The sequence below is a fragment of the Vanessa atalanta genome, chromosome 9 (assembly GCF_905147765.1).
Source record: "Vanessa atalanta chromosome 9, ilVanAtal1.2, whole genome shotgun sequence".
NCBI classification, from domain to species: Eukaryota; Metazoa; Arthropoda; class Insecta; order Lepidoptera; family Nymphalidae; genus Vanessa; species Vanessa atalanta.
In genome coordinates this window covers 12,755,775-12,777,897 of record NC_061879.1, presented here as the reverse complement: position 1 = coordinate 12,777,897, position 22,123 = coordinate 12,755,775, and the positions used below count along the sequence as shown (strand labels likewise).

The window sequence follows — 22,123 nt, the reverse complement described above, 5'->3', positions numbered from 1 at the left end:
AAACCCTTCAGCGATGGAGTTTTTATAAAACAATGCGCAGTTGCCATGGCTCATCGCTTCATGCAGCCGAAATTAGCAGAAAAATTTGAATCTGTAGCATTATCTCACCAAACAGTTGCGCGACGAATAGATTATATGGGCGAATATGTTTCGAAAAAAATATGTGATTACATTGTAAAATGTGAATATTATTCATTATGTTTGGATGAAAGTACCGACCAAACAGATATCGGTCAATTAATAATTTTTATTCGCTGTATTTCAAAAGATTTTTTGATCACGGAGGAAATGTTAAACTTAGTGCCACTATATGTCTCAACTAAAGGCAGTGATATCTTTCAAGCAGTTAACAAAACTGTTATGGAATACGGTGGGTTTCAAAAATGTTCTTGTATTGTGACCGATGGAGCGAAAGCTATGATAGGAAACGTTACAGGACTTAAGGGACTTCTAAAACAAGATGGCATTGATTGCCCATTAATCCATTGCATCATACACCAAGAAGCTTTATGCGGAAAATCTTTGCGCCAAATGAATGCCATGAAAATAGTTGTTAAAATAACTAATCTTATTAGAGGCGGAAACAAAGCTTTGAGTCATCGTAAATTTCGTAATTTTTTAACTGAAATTGACGCAAGCTATGGGGATCTGCTATTGCACTCAGAAATCCGATGGTTGAGTGCTGGTCAGTGCTTGCAGCGCTTTTTCGCTTTACGGAAAGACATTCCCATATTTCTTAAAAATGAAATAAAATCTGATACAAGTGATATGGAAACTAAAATGCAAGATCCTGAATTTCTTGCTGATCTAGCATTTTTAACTGATATGACACAACATTTGAATGAATTAAATTTGAAATTACAAGGCAAACAACACAATATAGCCAACTTGTATGGATATGTGAATGGGTTCAAAAGTAAACTGAGATTGTTCAAAACGTCACTGGAAAAAAATGATTTTTCTTTTTTTCCGAGTTGCCAAGAATATTACACCGAAATGGGAAATTTTGAAGGATGCAACTTTTCTGACCACCTGAAGTACATCGATGAGGTAATTTTAGAATTTGAGCAGCGTTTCGCTGATTTCAAAGAATTAGAGCGCGATTTGGCTCTATTTATGCGTCCATTAACAATTCAAATCGAAAGCGTAAAGACTGAATACCAGTTGGAATTATGTGACGTACAGTCAGATCCATTTTACAAGAGGAGAACAGAAACTGGAATGGATTTTTTTAAGATGCCTGGCGATCGTTTCCCCATATTAACAAATTTTGGCTTGAAAATGAGATCGATGATGGGCAGCACTTATTTATGTGAAAGTGCATATTCTACAATGAACTTTATAAAATCTAATTATAGATCTTCACTGTCAGATAAGTCGCTTCTTCATGCAATGCGCCTGGCAACAACGAATGTTGATGTTGATATTGATATGATTGTTAAAGATAAATTAGCTAAGAATCAATAAACGTATAAAGAAATTATTACCCTGTATTTTATTAGCTGAATTTTTTTTTCAGCGGCCCTCTAGCTTTTGTAGTAAATTTAAATGGCCCGCAAAGGTATGTAGTTTGGACAGCCCTGCTCTAGATAATACAATACATAATCTAAGAGAATAGCTACGATCACTTGATAATAGTTATTTATCTGTATTTAAATATTTGTTTTTTTTTTTTTTAATATTCAGTCGTTTATTTTTGTTTCGTATTATATCATATATAAATTACGGAATTACATTATCAATAGACTCAATACAGAGAAAACTGCTCGATTGCATTTTTCCTACGTGTAAGGTAAAAAATGCATAAGGGAAATACGGGTCGTAATAATGTTAATTTATTCAAACAATAACATATAATACATTCATATAGAATAGTACAGGCGCAAGTGGTATGGATATAATTTCTGCTACGAAGCCGGGTTATGTATATCATCCTGTTTCACGGCTGGTCCAACCTGTCCTCTTAAGGAGATATCATGCTTATCAGTACTGCTAGTTGGTTTGTTGCGTTGGATAATATGCATGCGCCACCTCGTTAAATATCATTTGAGTTAAGAAAAAAGTATTGGCGTTAAACCAGATTTGTAGCCGCTTTCTTTTGCTAATATTCGATATACGTGTTTACCTTTTATACACATTACAAGCAAAACTGATTACTGACGTCAGACATTGTCTGATACGATACGCGCTGCATGCGTCTGGTATATATTTTTTTTATATTTGACGACCTCCATGGTCGGGTAGTGTGTACACCGGTTTTCATGGGTAACGCTACTCTGAGGTCCCGGGTTCAATTCCCGGCCGAGTCAATGTAGAAAAAGTTCATTAATTTTCTATGTTTTCTTGGGTCTGGGTGTATGTGGTACCGTCGTTACTTCTGATTTTCCATAACACAAGTGCTTTAGCTACTTACATTGGGATCGGAGTAATGTATGTGATGTTGTCCAATATTTATTTATTTATTTATTTATATTAGTTCAGTTAGGGAAAAAAGCAACTTATTTATTAATATGAAATATGTTATGGTTAGCAAAAGCAATTTTATTCACTAATAACTTTAACGATGCTAATAATTATTATATTTGTTTTCGTCACATCTGTTGGACTCTTCTAAAGTTAAAAAAAGCAGATAGCTTCTCATACAAATTATTCTTACGATATCAATTAGATAATTGACAATGCCTTGCCTAATGCCTTTGTTATAATGTTCCATAATAAACGTCGATGGTTGTTTGTTGACTTCCTCGTTGTTCTAGTAGCCATTTTATGAGAAATCACACTCCTAGATTCTGGTACCAGATTCGAACGCCGCGTCGACACATTTGTTAAATGCTTAGACTTCAGAAGTTCTTTTTCGGGTTTGCGTGCTTTTTAATTACGATTTATTATATGTTTGCTCACGAACTTATGCACAATATTTATTATCTTTTACGTTGATAATCTAGTTGTGATTGAGTGCAGAGACGTAATCGCCTAGGAGGATGTTATTATCAGTTCCTAGTGCTGTTATTTGATTTGATTTTTTTGCACACTTTCAGGCGGCAGTGATTAAGTGTAGTGTCAGAAAAGCAATCACATACTAAAATGCATATTATTTTACGTATTGAATTAAACTTATGTAATGTCCATTACATTGTATAAAATGTTTACGCATACTTTAAATAATTATCTAAATCTGTGACTCTAATCAAATTAATAGTCATTTTCTTTTTTAAACGGTATACCAGCTTACTCATAAATATTTTCCAGACACGACTGTTTAGCACATATCGTATTTCGGTACAAATTTTGGTCGACGAGTTCACTTTAAAAATAAATAATCTCGATAACGTTCTTAACAGTTACTTAAAGTAGTCAGCTGACGTCATACGACGCTCCATACCAAAAGGTCCTATCCTAATATTGTTATTAATTTAATTCTTAATAATATAAATTTAAGGCGTAAGGCGAAAGGTAATATATATTTAAACTATTTCGCAATGTATAAATCGGTGTATGAATTTATTTAACAATGCGAAAGTATGTTATGTTATCACCCCTTGATCGTTGTATTATTTGGCACGGGTAGCTTAAACCAGCAGACAGTCATAGACATTATGTACATATACTTTTTCACTGGCATACGGTAGACGTACATATTACGTCACTACATATTTGTTGCTGTAGACGATTTTAAAACCGTTCGTGGTTAGGTAATATTATTGTGTACACTTTTTCTTTTCATCTTACATTGAACTCTTAATAATAAGAGTTTGAGCAATGATTGAAATTAATACGTGGTACTTATAAAAAATAAAAGAAAGCCATTAGCATAGCGATTGTCTGTGACAAATAACCAATAAACGGTATGAGAGAATTTGTTGTATTTTGAAGCGAACATTGTACGACACACATGACACTTGTTATGATTTCAATCTTGTTACGTATAATTGTACAAAATTATGTTATTGATTGTACCAAAACTGTTTTTTTTATTAAATATATTACACATGAAATCATTTCACAACTTGACCATAACCTTCGATCGCCACAGAATGTATTCTGCTTGAAAATGAAATGAGAAAAAGACTTACAAGATCTTAAAAAATAATATTTCCCATATACTGTTACAGGCATAGTAAGATAGTACTTAAGGTCGCATGCTTCATTGTATAAGAAACATTTGAACATACGTAATGTATTAACATGAAGCATTTCTTATCGTATCAATGTCTGCGGGCGGAAGTGACCACTTACCATAAGGTGGCTCATTTGCTTGCCTTCCATATGCAAACGAAATGTTAACATCACGGTTACACAGCGTTGAGCAAAATTTTCTCTAATTCGCCAATACTACAACCTAAAAATCTTATCATTTATAATATTAGTAGGATGTTACACGTATACGGGTCCATTCGCCTTCAAATCGAACGAGAACCTAAAAATTATATCGACTTCCATTTCCCGTTAGGGCGAGGTCCTTCATTGATACGTATTATTGCCCAGCATATAAGACCTCTGGAATAGCTCAATTTGAACGCATATTACTAATTTTTTTGTCTCTTTTAACTAACAAGATTTATGAATAACAAAAACAAGAGATGAGTAAGCGAGTAAAAATGATTCCTAAAATACTTGGTTTGATAAACATTGAGCACGATGATTCTAGAGCAATAAAAATAATAATTCGAAAGTGGTCAAAGTCTGAAAATCTACTAATTTTTTTTAAAAGTTTGCCATTTTTTTTCTGTCACAAAGCTTCTACAATATCGTTTTCGCCGCGGACGCGATCTAGATTTTCTAAGACCATTTCGCCTCGAGAAAATTTTAATTTAAGAATAATGTAGTGTATGATCATTAGTTTTCCTCGTATGAATTGCTCTTTTTTAATGTTAGTAACGATGACGTATTAAATTAAATAAAATTACACTTTATTTGAGTAGGTATTTACAAGCATTTTTAGTTTTTTAATGTTGGTACTATGGCTCGGTATTACCATTTAGCAAAAAGAAGAATCGGCAAGGAGTGCGTTCGCTCGCTGCGTCCTCTTCCATCACAATTGATAGATAGATCTATGGGCTTATATAATATTTATCTTGCTAATCCTACTTCAGAACTAGCCAAAATTATGTATAATATACGTAAACATAATTTAAATAAGCGAAAATAAATAATGTAAATATAAGAGATTGGGCAACATACCAGAGCAAAATAGTCACCCAAGTGACTCAGCTCTTAAAATGAGAGAAAAATAAAAAGAATCGGCAAGCAACTTATTAGTTACTCTTTTCTACCTTAAATACATATAGCCTACTATTGTTCCAATTTATTGTTTATTTTATGAATATACTGTTGTTGTTTCTTATAACATAAATAAACTATCATCTATTTCTTATCATTATCTTTATATATTTTAATCTTCTGTACGTGTGAATCTACCTGAACTCCTAAACGGTTAGACCAATTTCGATGATTTTTTTTGTTTGTATTATAGTGTGTAATGGTGGCGCTGCGTTCGAGAAGCAAATAAACTCATATTTCACAGAGACGAAGTCGGGTCGAGTAGCTAGCCTTCAGTTTAACTATAATATCTGTTATTGATCTACATGTTTACCAAAACAGTTGGTGTTATATACTGTATGTTGTCATGTCCAAATATTTTTCTTGCCATAAATATTGCAATAAAGGGGCAGCTACTACAGTTGACCCGTGACACGACAGCCCGCGCTCGTAATCTATTCTGTCTCTCGATATAAAACTGGTCACGTACTCATATTTAGTTTAGTTCATTTCGCATTTCTCGTGGTGTGTGACGATAATTCTGTTCGAAATGACAATATTTTGCGGTGTGCTCTCATTCGGTAATAATTCCTGCACGTTAATAATTTACTGGATTTTATTTTATTAATACTTCAACCGTTTACTGGCATGTCACTGAATTGATTTGATTCGCTGTAAAAACTATTTCACCTAGTTTAAGGAAATCAATTTGTAACTTAATTATATTATGCGTTTATTGCGTGAATTATTTGTGTAATGTTATAAGTACTTCTAAATTCTTCTCGTAAATTCAAATACCTCATACTTGGTGGTTGGTGGTGGTGGCTTTGTGCAAGCCCGCCTGGGTAGTACCTTCCACTCATCAAGTGCAGTCAGTATTGTTGTGTTCGGATTTGAAGGGCGAGGGACGTGGGACATTGCATCTTATTTCCCAAGGTTGGTGGTGTATTGGCGATGTAAGTAATGGTTAATATTCCTTACAGCGTCATAGTCTACGGGCCGTGGTGACCACTTACCTTAAGGTGCTCAGTTGCTGTCCGCCTACATATAACATAAAATAATAAATCTATAAGCATCAATAATGGTGACTTATCTCTCACACGCTTCACTCGCTTGACTGTATTTAAATATATATGCACATATTGAGCTTGAGTATTATTGAGCGGGCTTGAGCATATCACGTTGTAATATAAGCGACTGAATGAATAGAAGTAGAGCTTTGTAATGTAATATATTGTACATATTGGTTATATAGTGTTTGTTATGTGTACCAGCCTCCATTAGGTTTTGAAACATGACCGTATGTTCATTTGTTTGTTTTGCAGAGGGCGCTCTGCCTGTAGAGCAAGTGGTCGGCGAACAGCCACCCAACCTGAATATTAGTGATGTCAGTGAGTATCTAATCACGTCCTCATAAATATTATTCGGTGGAATTGTTTTGTACTATATTACTTTTATTACCTTAATCTTCCGGCACTAATTAATGTATCACTTCATTGTTTCTGTTATACTAATATATATGCAAATATGCAAAATGTATTTTGCACTTAAATATCCTTTTTAATTCGTGAAATATTGGTCCGGGGAAACTCACTCTTGGTATTTATATAAAACGTTGTCATTTGTTAGTGTTTTAAAAATCTATTATCTCTTTGTCTGTCTGTTACCTAATTTGATGAAATTGGGTAAGAAGCAAGGTCAATGATGGACAGGCTCCTTTTTAAATCCGATGATCAAAGCCTAAAAGAAATCGATATAAATAAGTAGGATTAGTCCTCGGTTACGATAAATCTGAAGTTAATTTTTCTGAGGAGTAGTCGAAGCTGGTACGAATAATTTCTGTTATAAGTTAGTGGAATTGGTCCCCAGTAGCAGAGAAACACATACACCATCATGCTATAGAAATTACAGTTTTATACATGGATTGGATTTATAGAGTAACGTAAACAAACAAACCTCTTTACACTACAAGTGCAATTTGCTGATAAAATAAATATTATTAAAGTAAAATATATAAAAAAAAAGTAATTAAATTAACGTAAATAAATATGTGATTTAACTAATTCAATGCGACATAACGAACTGGGATAACTAAAAATTACATATTATTAATACTATGTAATAACATTGAGCTTATCGCTGGTCACAGAGACTTTCAATATAAAATGTTAGAACAAGTCATATTCCTAAATTTTTTTAAATTATGAATGTTTTTTTTTAAATTAGGGAATTCCTTTTGAATCATCTACAGGAATATGGTCTGTATCTGTTTATTTTAAGCAAGTATTGTTCAACTCTGAACTCATTTATCGGTTGCTAAGTGTGTAAAACAAAGCGAGGTAATTATATTTATAACAATCGATTTACCGTTCGTCGGAACCGACTATCGGTTTACGTTACAAGATAACTTGAAACTTACTTGAATTTAAAATGTAATCCTGTAAAATTACTTTTTTTATTTCAGTCAATAAAATTACTTTTATTATTTTAACATCAGTCGATTTTCCAGGAACATCTACGTTAACTTAGTTACGCGTTCCTGGTTACTTTTTAATCTGAATTAATATATCAGTTCAGGAAATAAAGTTGCGATTAGGGTGTAAAAAATAAAATTAAAAATACTAATCTTTGTGTTTTAGCTTTTTCGATGCGATAAGACTATATGCTTTCGTATCAATATATCACGTCTGACTGACTCGTCTGTATAATAATTGGGATTATATGATCACTCATACATAAATGTACATGGCATTATGCAAACCATAACAGGAAAAAAGTAAAATAAACAACATTTGACAGCAAATTAACGCGATATCATTGGTGCGAGAGCTTTATCAATCTTAAAATTGAAGTAGAATTAACGTGAAAATAAGTATTTAAGTGCAATAATGTCGTGGTTTAAATAAAAGATAATTTTATTCATAAACTCTAAGTAGTGCACAATATCGCTGTGGTATTAGCAAATCGCATGAAATACGTAAATCTAAGGTTTGTTTATCTTTTTAGGGTTCCATAGCCAAATGGCAAATTCGTCATGTCTGTCTGTCTGTCCGTCCGTCCACTTTTAGCCACTTTTTTCCGAAACTATAAGAAGTAATCTGTTGTAGGAAACTTGGTAAGTAGATGTATTCTGTGAATCGCATTAAGATTTTCACACAAATATAGAAAAAAAAACAATAAATTTTGGCTTCTCCATACTTAGAACTGAGACTCAAAAATTTAAACCAAACCCATACGTGTGTATCTATAGATAGGTTTTCAAAAATGATAATGAGGTTTCTAATATATATATTTTATAAACTGAATAGTTTGCGCTAGAGACACTTCCAAAGTGGTAAAATGTCCTCACCCCTGTAACTTCTAAAGTAAGAGAATAATAAAACTAAAAAAAATATATGATTATACATTACCATGCAAACTTCCACCCAAAATTGTTATAACGAGATCTAGTCAGTAGATTTTTTTAAAACGTCATATATCGAAAACCGCAATTTACCTTTCATTCAATCAAGTCAAATATTGAAAAAAAAAAACATTTAATTTCATAAACATAAACCTTGTTACTGTGCTGCTACGGAACCCTTCATGGGCGAATCCGACTCGCACTTGGCCGTTTTTTATTATTCATTGGAATAGGCTATAAACAGGAAAATATTTTTTAAACGGACGTTTGAATTTTGGCTGGTCAAAATCTCCAGCCAATCAAGTCGGTAATAATAGTATGTACAGTGTGTATATTATGAATAATGGTTATGACTTTTAATTAAAACCTATTTGATAGCACTAAAATGTTGACATTGGTTACTTTTTATTTTGCTTGCGAATGTTTCGAAGTGTCTACGAGGCTTTACACAAAATCTTTCTTACGTTTCATGTATGCGTAGACAAAACTTTTAGTAACGAATTAAGTGATCGATCTATTGATCGTAACTTAAAAGAATCGGTTACAGATGTATAATAACGATTCGTTAAATATAGGAATCGAACATAAAAAAACGATTGCGATTGCTGCAAAATATGCAACGTTTATAAGAAAAATATTTTCTTATCCTGGCAGATACGACGCTTTGGTCCAATAGGAGTTTGGTACAAACACCTCTCAAGATTTCTTTCAATATATCCTAGTTTCCCTATTCCTTTATATATGTGTTGAATTACATACAAATACAACGCTTGTAAAGCTTGACGCTTAACCCGGAATTGAACTCTTAACCTTGAATAAAAACACATTTTGAGCCAATGGAAATCTTGGACTTCCTTATATAATGTTGTTTATTTTAATTGTTATAATAATAATTATGCTTAATTAAAACATGGTTGTAAACGAATACTGCTTTTTTTGTAATTATAGTTAGTACTTATTTTATACGAGCCATGTCCGCGGTTTTACCCACTAACAATTCTGTTTGTGACTATAACGAGTCCTTTAAAAATTAAGCCTTTGTTACTTCTGATCCAGAAGTTTTTTAGACCAGTAATATCATAGTATACTTATACACAAAAAATGTTTTATTTAACATAATTATAATATTAGTATATATATATATTTTTATATTTACTAATTGACGAAATTACATGCAATTTTCAATATTTCGGCCATCGTATAATCTACCACCAAACAGCAGTACTTAGTATTGATATGTTTTGAAGGATTATTGAGCTAGCTAGCTTTGTAACTGAACTAGCTCAATCACTCTTTAAACTATGTCCTATTCAAACTATAATGTTACTATAATGCACAAGGGACATCATATTTTGGTTACCAGGATTGGTGGCGTGGCGATGTGGGGATGGTTAATATTTCTTACGGCGACAATGTTGACTTCTGTATTCTTGTCTCTAGGTAGTAGTTATCACTTACCATCAGATGGCCCATTTTCTCGTGCGTCTACCAATTTTACAAACAAGATAACATTAGGAATGTGTGAACTTATAGGGTTTTTTTCAATTGTAATGTTATAAGCAACAAATAATATTTATTTACAATAAACTCTCGAACGACTTGAAACGTCTCACGTTTAATCAGAGGAGTTGATACGATCGGTTAAGTGTATTAAATGTTGCGTTACGATAGCTTATCACGAAACCTTGTCCTTGTGATTTCACGATTTCGGACCGAAATTGAAATAGAGTTCGTTACCAATTTACCATTTACGAAATTTAAAAAGTTTATTATGACTAAATTAATAAATAAGTCTTATTATTCATTAAAAGAGTACTTTTTTAGAAAAAAAAAAAACCCAAGATTTAGGCTCGGGTTCCATCACAGGACACAAATTATTGTAAAAAAACAGCATTGTAAATCTGTTTATTTGAAAAGAGCAACTATGCGAGTTTCTTGCCGTTTCTTCTCGCTGGAGGCTTTCCGAAACGGTGTAGTAGTTTAATATCGACGTTTCAAAAACGCTTCGTTGTGAAGTTTATTTAAATAAAATTGATTTGATTTGTTACGAGTACAATTACTGATGCCGGTATGTGTTTCCGTTCCTGTGACAATTCTCATTTTATCTATGATTTCCTTTTTGATTAAATAAGTATGTACTTCAAGTGTTATTAACAAAGGTATGGAAAAAAATCTTTGATTAAACTAAAGTTTTTATTGTGACAAATGAATGTGTGTATACATTTGCAAAGTGACATGCACATTTATAATTGTCTGCTTGTCATATGTTATGTGGCTCTATTTAGAAGATTTTCCACTTTTTCCATTACTAATAATTTCACAGAAAACCTGAGAGCAGGAAAAAAATAAATACTACGTACGTACGTATGTCAACTCATTTAAAGTACCAGTCATATTTCTAAATTTTTGAGCGTTGTTATTTTGTTGTTCAAAGTTTACAAGTCGGCGAATTATTAAATTACAAATATTTTATTCAATTTTAAATTGATTTTCGAAACGCACGTCATTAATAATAATTTTTTTTATTAAAAAAACCATATTTAATATACCATACAGTTTACGTAATATTGGTATTCGCACCAATAGTTTGAGCAATATTTACGAGATATTTATAAAAGAATACGTGCGGCGTGTTGTACGGTGTATAAGCACCATACGGGCGAATAGATAGTTGGCGAATGTTTATTTGAGCTCGGGATATAGTCCTGATTTTACCTGTACGTAAACTGTAACTGTCGGGTATCTATAAAACCGCAGAATAAGGTCCTCACAACTTGCCTTGTAAGACCTATTTCAGTATTTGTATTCTAGATAAATATTATTAAGGTACTAAGTGAACTTGGTAGAGATGGCCACTTGAGTATGGGCGAGTGCTGACCATCGGGTGAATCATGTGTTGATCTGTCTTCTTTAAATTAGTAATAATGAAGTCACGGAGGAAAAGGTTTCTTCCTCAAACGTTGAGCTAGCATCTGTCCAGCAATAGGATCATCACAGGCTTTTACTTTAAACACACGAGTCCTTCCCATAGGTCTTTACTTTAAAGATATCGACATCGTTTGAAGTATAATTTCAGATCTTAGTGTTTTGTTTTATAGTACAAAAGGACATGCGTTAGGTACGCAGACATTTTAGTTCATTGACCCCAACCGTCGAACCAATCGACTCATCTAATTTATGCCTCTTCAAAAGCCAGTTATACGTATTGTTGACGTATTATAGTGACCGTTATTTATTATACGATAGATACATATGTTAATTATGTAATATTTACGTACCCATTATGTAATCGTACACAATATGGGAAATACATAAAGCGTTAGCGTAAACCGTGCATGGAATTATGAATTATACACTCTCGTATTTATGACACGATTAAAACACGTTTTCCCTTGACTGGGTAATACCTAAGGTATACCCAGGATATTAATATCCGACCCATATAAAGAACTGTTATCAATGAAATGTGATAATACCGCCGTAGACGCCACGTCTTAAACATTACCGGAATTATTTATAAAAAGTTAAGTAACAGTGTAGTGTAGTGTGTGTTCTGTAAACAGCGCCTTGTGTAAGTTATCAAAATGTTAAAAGACTACCTTTTTTCGATCTTAGTCTATATCTATAATTTATTTAATATATTGTACTGACTAAATGTATATATGTATTTATCTTTTATATTTCAGTGAGTATGTATTTGTATAATTATGTAATGTTTATTATTATTAAATCTAATATATATCATTTCACTTTATTTGTTTATGTATGTTTGCAATATTATATATCTTCCTTTCTACCCTTAGGATGTCTGTTTAGAAACAGAATATCTTAATAAATATTTTTGTAACATTGTTTTTTGTAATTTGGTGTATAATAAATGATTATTATTAACACTTCTTCTTTTAAAAAGTTTTGAATCTACTTAAATGTTATCATTATTTTCTGGTCATTCTTAAAACCCTTAAAAAGTGTAATAAAACTAACAGCCTGGAATATCGATCTATCCTCTGAAATAATTCAACAGAAGAAATTAATCAAATATAAATTAAGCACATGTTAATCCAATGGTATTTGCTCGGGTTTGAACTCGCAACCTTCGTTAACCTTTACGCTATCAAGCTGTTGTTATGAAATAAGTTTGGATGGTACAGACAGAAGTAGACTGTTTTTACAGTTCAAACTCGTTGCGTTGGAACGCCAACTTTCACTAAATATTGGTTTTTCCATCTCGGCGTAAGCTGTATTGAACTGCTATAAGATTTCATATCCTGTTCTTGCTACATCGAAACCTATATCTTGTCGAATTAGCATATTTTAATTATAAATTATTATGCTATCTCATCTTAGTTATTTATAAATATATATACATATATATAATCAACGATGACCAAAAAAATATATATCAGTACGAAAAATAATGTCAAAATTTTATATCTAAAAAGATAACATTTAATATATTTTTTTAATACTAGGTAACCCAGTACCTTGCGTAAATTGTTAATATAATGAATTTAGTTTCTATTATAAAACAAAGCACAAAAATGTTGACAACCCTTTTTAAAATAGGTTTTGTTTTTAATTTTTTTCTTGAGTAATGGATTCATTGCGTAAAGAAAGTCGATCGTTTCTTTGCAAATTATCTTTCAAAGTCCTGGAAGAAGAAGACATGCTGCACCGACCCCAAGTAAAATTGGGATAAGGGCAGGAGGATGATTTTAGGGTCACCGTGTTGGATATAGTTAGTCTAATGGCTAGTTAATAAGACCGATCCCATCCTAATCCATATTGATCCTGGGTTCAAAGCCCAAGTCGGAAGTCTTTTAAGAAATTGTTCACTTGATATTAAGTGGTCATTTTCTTGGTGGTAGGGTTTTGTGCAAGCCCGTCTGGGTAGGTACCACCCACTCATCAGATATTCTACCGCCAAATAACAGTATACTGTATTGTTGTATTCCGGTTAGAAGGGTGAGTGAGCCAGTGTAATCACAGGCACAAGGGACTTAACATCTTAGTTCCCAAGGTTGGTGGCGCATAGGTGATGTAAGGAATGGTTAATATTTCTTACAGTGCCTTTGTCTATGGGCGGTGGTGACCACTTACCATCAGGTGGCCCATATGCTCGTCCGCCAACCAATACCATAAAAAAAAAAAAAACAAAACCATCGCCTTAGATATTGGCGCTGTAAGAAATAAATCGTCCATGTGTAATTGACCTCAGGAACTAATATGCTTTGTCTCTTGTGCCAGTAATTACACTGGCTCAGTCGCTATTGGAACCGAATCACATCATTACTTATATCACTGTTTGTCGGTAGAATGCTAAGTAAATCCATCAGTCCTGCAGTCCTTAAATGTTTCTGGTTTTGTCGGATACTCCTTCCCCTCGGATTACGAAGTGAGGGATTAGAGAGTGCACCTGTGTTTCTGTACTATAACATCCTGCGCAGTTGGCTAGTTTCGCTTGAGAGCGGCCGCCGTGGCCGTACTCGGTCGGAAGGATATCACCATCAATATATCTCTAAAATTAAAATCTTGCTGCTAGAGATCAGCATTCCCGTTATGAAATAACTATGTGTAAACATATAGATATAACCTACAACGAAAGCACTACTTTCTATAATAAATGTTTTACATCATGATAATGAAATGTATTTGCGTGCAGTCGACGCGATATCGAGGGCGGACCCGCTGTTCGGCGCGGGCGTAGAGATGCCGCGACCGCCGGCGCCCCACGCGGGGCAGCCCTTCGTTCGGATCGTCGAGCAGCCAGCCAGCAAGGCCTTGAGGTATTTACTCATTCATTTTTATTCATTCAGTGTCAATTACAATTTTACAAGGAAGTTCATTTGAATCGTCTAGCCTATTTAATTGTTGAGTTTCGTAAAGAAACACGTTTTTTTAAGAATACATCTTATAAGCAATTTTATTAATTTAATATTGGAATGGTGTTCATTCTATCTCATTAAATTTTGAAGTTTCCACTTAAAGGGATGATATGCAGTCTATTCCAATCATAGGAGTAAAGATACATACAATTGACATAAGACATAGAATTGACGCAATATCTTTGGTCGATAGTCTTGAAAAATATCAAAAAATAAATTATCACAATATTTTTTTATTTCTTTATTCAAGTTGGCTCATAAAAGCACTTTTGAATCGTGCTGAATTGAAAGTAAAGCTACTACCGTTTCGGAAAGTAGATTTTCAAGAAGAATCGGCCAGAAACTCAGTATGTGATTACTCTTTTTTCACCATCCTAATTTCAGAGTGTGTCATTAAAGTACTATTAAATTTATATATATCTTGCCTAAATCAAAAAATACTAAGGCCAGGTTTTTTTATCTCCAATACCATCTTGTTAATCATATTCATAAATGTACCTTATTTATGAATGTTTTTATGACATGCTTTAAAAATTTTAATAGGCCAAATTAGAGAAGTTAATTGGAATTAGGTTGCATTACAAATAAAAATATATTAACCAGGCACTGACAGGTCTATTAGCAAATTGCAGGGAATATCTAAGTCTAAGGTTTGATTATCTTTTACTTCTCCGATTGGTATTACATTACATTAGCAGCCTGTAAATTTCCCACTGCTGGGCTAAGGTCACGCTGCTCCAATGCGGGTTGGTGGAATACAAATGTGGCAAAATTTCGTTGAAATTAGACACATTTCAGGCAGGTTTCTTCACAATGTTTTCCTTCACCGCCGAGCACGAGATGAATTATAAACACAAATTAAGCACATGAAAATTCAGTGGTGCTTGCCTGGGTTGAACCCGAAATCATCAGTTAAGATGCACGTGTGAGATTTTATTGAATTAGAGCTATAAAAGGAAACTTTATTTACATAATATTAATAAGTTTTATTACTCAAACTGTTAGAAAAATAGCTTGATTTTAAATATTATCAAAATCAAAAAACAAATGAAACCAATGACAAATGTTACATATTTCATATTTATGAAATATTCTGTTTATTCAATTTTTAACACACAAAATAACATTATAGGGAAATATTAGTATCATTTTTATACACAAATATTTTAAAATAATAATTTACTAAACTAGCAAAAATAAAAATACATTACGTATCTCGTAGATGTTGACACTTCAGATCGCCACCAAAAGAGACCGGTAAAATACTTACAAGGGGTATTTATACAAAAATTAAGTGTCAAAGTTGTCATATTACGTTTTTTAAATATAATATTAAAAATATAAAAATAATATAATTGTAATAATATTAAGTCACAATAATTAATTATATTGATAATTTTATACAACTATCTATCACGGCCATACTGACAGTACTTCGTCCACGAAGGACAACTCGAATAAAAATATCGTAATAGTTGACAATCTTGAATAATTGAAATTAATAGTGGAACAAAAATGATAAAGAAGTATTAATAACCAAAAGGAATAACTGTAAAAAAGTTGTAACAATTTAAAGATTTTTTTACGTTTCATTTGATTGAAACATTAACTTGTTATTTGCACAATTTGTTTTTCTTTCTCATACAATTGCGAGAATTAGATTTTGAAATATTATATAAGATTTGTATTTGAGCCAGATACATAGACATGCCAATCACATTCACTCGCTGCTTGTGAGATAATTGGCACCAAGTATAAGGCCTAACAGCGAAACAGTTGAGCCAGTGACATAGACATACTGATTCCATTCACCTGCTGGGGGTGAGTAACTAACCAGTACCAAATCACGGCCTACCAGCGAGGTTTCAGCCAATAACATAGACATACTGATTCCATTCACCCGCTGGAGGATGAGTAACTAATCAGCACCAAATCATGGCCTACCAGCAACCTACCCAATTTAAATTTATAACTCGAAAAAAATAATATAGCAAAAATTGTGCAAATATCAAATTAAAGTTTCAATAACAGATGTTTTATAACAATAAAATTTTGTAAGAATTGTATTTTAAAAATATAACTTTAATTTTTATTTATAACTTATAATCTAAAAAAAAATAATATACTAATATCTAATTAAATGATTTATTAACAGATGTTTTATGTATTATCGATAACAATTGTCTTAATACTATTCGAACATTAATGTTTTATATTTAATTATAAAAATTAAACAATCATTTTATAACATTTTCTTTTTATTCCAAGTAATAACTTCAGAAAGGGCTAATCGAAATTGTATTTATTTATATTATATATTTAACAATAATTTAAAATTTAATGTTTTATGCGACTTAGTTACATGGCATTTTCAACAGCAATGTTTTCGTCAACCCATTCGCCTGGCCAAAAACGCAATTTTTCTTTTCAATCACAGTATCTCTTAAATTACCGAGTCCTTTTAAAGCGTAACGATCATTAGAAAGAATTGAAGTAATTTCATAGGGGCCCTTAAATTTCGGTCTTAATTTATCATTGCGTCTGTGATCATGACTAACGTAAACTAAATCACCTACATTATAGATTATATTGTTTCGCCTGACAGAATCAAAACGATCTTTGAATTTTTTTGAAATCTGCTGTAAACATTGTCTAGCAAGTTCACGATCAGCTTGTACGTCAATGTAAGGATTTAAGCTATTACTGTCGAGAATGTCGTTTAGACGAGCTTGAACAACGGGTATATTTGCTTCTACACCGATCAGTAAGCGCAAAGGAGAAAATCCGGTAGATTTTTGGACTGTGGTATTTATAGATTGTTGTACTTTCCATAACCCATTCGGCCAGTCTGACAAATCGTTACATATAGTGCTTAACATGTTAACTACTGTGGCTACATAACGTTCAACCTGTCCATTACTTCTAGGTGTACCAGTAGCTATCATGTGATGTTCTATAGATAATTCTCTAAAAAAGTTTTTAATTTGATTAGAACTAAAATTTGTTCCGCGATCAGTGATAATTAAGGATGGCGTACCAAATATTGTAATCGTTTCTCTTATGATAGGTATTAACTCTTGGGTATTTAAAGTTTTAAGTGGCCTTAACAAACAAAACTTAGTAAAACCGTCAACTATTAATAGAATATATTTGTATCCCTCTCTAGTTGCCGTGAAGGGTCCTGTGCAATCTAAATGTATTGTATGGAATGGAATAGCAGTTTTTTCAATGGTATGGAGAAACCCTTGTTTTGGACCTGAAGGTCCTTTTCTTTCGACACAAATCAAACAATGGGAAATGTATTTTTTAACAAAAATTTTAGGAAACCAGAAATAATCTTTAATTTTATGCAAAACTTTATCAAAACCTACGTGGCAATTTTCGTCGTGAAATAATTTTAATATACTCAGTCTATAAACCTTCGGTACAAACAATTTTGGTTTTGCATCTGAACTAACTTTATAATGAAGTAGATCATTTTTAATTAAATATTGATTAGCATCCAAATCACCCGATAGTAGTTTTGAGATAAGAGTTTGAGTTTCAGAGTCATTTTGCTGAGCAATTTTTAGCCATGATTGTGAAATATCTCTTTCATTAGAAATTTCAATAAGACTAACCTCACGAGCTAGCTTTGGGTCTGGGAGCCCGATCGGGTTGCGGCTAAGGAAATCGACATGACTTATAAATTTTCCCTTTTTATATTTAATTTCAAATTTAAAATCTTGCATTAGGGTCCACCAACGGGCGACCCTCGGTGACAAATCTTTTTTTGTCATGGTGGATTTTATCGCATTACAGTCTGTAACAATTGTAAATTCAATACCTAACAAATAGACTCTAAAGTGCTTTAGGGCATTATAGATTGCTAACGTCTCTAAATCATAGGAGCAATATTTAGATTCTGGAGGAGTTGTTCGTTTACTGTAATAAGCTACAACTTTATTTTGATTATTAATTTTCTGTAAGAGTATTGCTCCGTATCCTATGGAACTGGCATCGGTATGCAGTTCAGTAGGATACTTCGGATCAAAAATAACTAAGAGGGGTCTAGAAACAAGATGATCTATTATATAATTTCTACACGCATCCTGTTCGGGTCCCCATTCCCATTTTTGATTTGTTTTTGTTAATTTATTAATACAAGCCGTCCGTGAAGCAAAATCGGGGATAAATTTTCGAAAATAACTGGCCAAGCCCATAAATTGTCGTGCTTGCTTGACATTATTGGGTATACAAGAATTTACTAAAGCACTAACTTTAGATTCATTTGGCCTAACACCTTCATGAGATATGTGCCTACCTAGGTATTCAATATTGTCAACAAAGAATTTACATTTTTTAATATTTACTGTAAAACCATTAGAATCCAAAGCCAAAATTGTTTGTTCTAAATAATCAAGTCCCTCTTCAATGTTGTAAAATGGTATTAAAATGTCATCTATATATATTAATACAAATTTTAAATGTCGTAAAGCTTTAGAAATAGCTCTCTGGAACACCGAAGGTCCATTACAAATTCCAAATGGCATTTTGAGAAATTCATAATGGCCATCCGGTGTTACGAAAGCCGTGTACTTAGTCGAATCGTCACTTATGGGTATTTGGTAAAACCCATTTTTCATATCCAAAGATATGAATAACTCGCACTGACCTAATCTATCGTTTTGGTCTTCAATGAGAGGGAGGGGGTATCTATCTTTTTCTATTATTCTATTTAAAGCTCTGTAATCGATACACATTCTGTCAGTTCCGTTACTTTTTTTAACCAAAATCATAGGACTAGCGAAAGCTGAATTACTTTCTTTAATTATCTGTTTATCTAATAAGTCATTAATTTTTCTTTAACCTTCTCTCTCTCAATTGGAGCTAATCTATACGGCCTATAATACACAACTTCGTCTCTTTTTAATTTGATTTCTAGTTTACCAGTCTTAACATTTCCAATAGGTTTCAAAACAGATGGATATTTTTGAAAAATATCCTTAATCCTAATCTGTATACTATTATATTTTCTAATGAATTAATTTCAAGATTAATTTTAGGTACTTCCGTACTAAACGAGAACCTAATGAATCTGTTATAATCTCAATATCGGGATGCTGTATAACATTTTTACCTATTAAAAGATCATAACGACAATCGTTGTCCTTAACCACATATATATCTAATTCGATACATAACTGTTCAAATTTAACGGATACCGTAATTTTCGAAAATATATTTATACTACCTTTACCTATACCAAAAACGTAAAAACAACATGGCGTTAGATGGCAACCTAATCGCTTTGCTATAGATTCTCTTATTATACTGCAATTTGCCCCAGTATCAATTAATGAATTGATTTTAACATTATTAATAGATACTACTGTTAATTTTGACTGAGGCTAGGTTCCCCTAAAAAATTGACTTCCTTATTATCATCTTTTTTATTACCGTACCGACAAATATTATCTGTATGTTCGGGTTTTCGACAAATAGTACAAAATCTTCTTACGAAATCACTAGTGATTTGATTCAATAGATCATAGACCTAGGTCTATGATCTATAATTTCTGGTTTGTTTGTCTGTAAAGCAGTACGAGTTTCTTTCACCGCACATTGCATCCTAGTATGCCCTGCTTGGCCACACTTAAAACATTTAGGGTTACTATTTCGCGTTTCAATTTTAGGGCGTTTAGTATAGTTAGTGTCAGAACTGTCTTTAGAATTCCTACAACTTTGCTCAAAAGGTCGTTTTTTCGGTTTTGTATATGACGTAAACAAAGCAATAAGTTCAGAGGTAGCCTTAACATTGCTGTTAAAAGATACCAGTCTCACATTTACATCTGATATGCTACCACAAATTAATTCAACTAGCTGTGATTCACTAAATGCTATCTTAGTATTACGTAATAACCTAATTTTTTCTCTTGCGTATTCACAATAAGTATTAGCGGATTCGGAATTATACAAAACTGCTTTTTGAAGTTTTTCCGCGAGATTCTTTTTTTTTCAGGATATAAGGCTACTAATTCGGTGCGCAGGTTTTCCCATGATCTACCCTCTGCAGGGTCCCATGTTTCAAACCAAAGTAATGCAGACCCTTTAAGGGCCTTACCTGCCTTAGCAACGGTCGTAATGCTGCCCCATCCAAATTCCTCAGCGAGTGTCTCGATGTTGTTGCACCAAGACTCTGCTCCCAGGTCGCTTGTAGATGGGTCGAAAACCGGCAACGCGACATCGTCTCCTCCTCGCCGATTTCCAGAAACAGCATCTTTAATGGCCTTAACAAGGTCTTGTAAACCAGAGTCCATCCTAAAAACAACATTGAAATTAATATTATAGCAGTGGACAGGATCCCACTTCTGATGTGAGATTTTATTGAATTAGAGCTATAAAAGGAAACTTTATTTACATAATATTAATAAGTTTTATTACTCAAACTGTTAGAAAAATAGCTTGATTTTAAATATTATCAAAATCAAAAAACAAATGAAACCAATGACAAATGTTACATATTTCATATTTATGAAATATTCTGTTTATTCAATTTTTAACACACAAAATAACATTATAGGGAAATATTAGTATCATTTTTATACACAAATATTTTAAAATAATAATTTACTAACACTAGCAAAAATAAAAATACATTACGTATCTCGTAGATGTTGACACTTCAGATCGCCACCAAAAGAGACCGGTAAAATACTTACAAGGGGTATTTATACAAAAATTAAGTGTCAAAGTTGTCATATTACGTTTTTTAAATATAATATTAAAAATATAAAAATAATATAATTTTAATAATATTAAGTCACAATAATTAATTATATTGATAATTTTATACAACTATCTATCACACGCGTTCCAACCACTGATTTATTTCCGATTGGTATAGAATTACGTAAATCAATAATATATTTATATATATTAAATCTTAATAAAATAATCATAACAAACTCTCTATTTTATTCTTGAAAAACATCTCGTTACAGCTTCCGTATCATATCGGATCTAATCTGATTGACTTATTCGAAAACTATTGTATGATGGTTCTTCAATTATTAAATAGGTCTACCGTCATGTATATTACATTTAATTTAATTACATCATTATAAAGATAGTTTTATCTGAAAACTCTGGCGATTCATATTGTGTGTCTGTCAGCGGATCGCAATGACGCAGGCGACGTGCTAGGGTTAGACCGATTTAGGCACGCGTCAGACGCTACGTCACTGCTGCCGTTCATTCACTCCACGCGTGGACAAGTGTTCATTTTTTATTGATTTAATAAACATGCAAAAGACATGTTACGATATAATTATATTAAATTTTGCTGTAATCTTATTATTGTATTAATTTTTTATCAATTTCTTTTTGAAATCAAATTTAAAAATTGTCTAAACATGTCTATCATTTGTTGAATATAGGTATATCTCATTCAAGAGCCATGGCGGCACATAGATATAATTTTGAAAAATTAATATGTACTTATATTGAATTACTAATATACATTTCTTCGTTTTCAAATCAATCAGCAAACATTCTCCATAGTACTTAATTGAATTCAAAGTCAAAAATCTTTATT

At 32.4% G+C, this 22,123-nt stretch overlaps 1 protein-coding gene across 5 annotated transcripts in view; it reads left to right on the top strand.

Annotated features, from left to right (window-relative positions):
* Positions 1–22,123, top strand: part of LOC125066493 (embryonic polarity protein dorsal) — a 50,503-nt gene that overhangs the window by 10,372 nt on the left and 18,008 nt on the right. For 4 of the 5 annotated variants that reach the window (XM_047674581.1, XM_047674582.1, XM_047674584.1 and 1 more), the window contains exons 2-3: positions 6,585–6,650; positions 14,325–14,448. In XM_047674581.1, the coding sequence (XP_047530537.1) occupies positions 6,585–6,650; positions 14,325–14,448 (190 nt within the window). Of the gene's footprint in view, positions 1–5,794; positions 5,841–6,584; positions 6,651–14,324; positions 14,449–22,123 lie in introns of those variants that run through there. The other variant, XM_047674583.1, reaches the window with a different exon arrangement.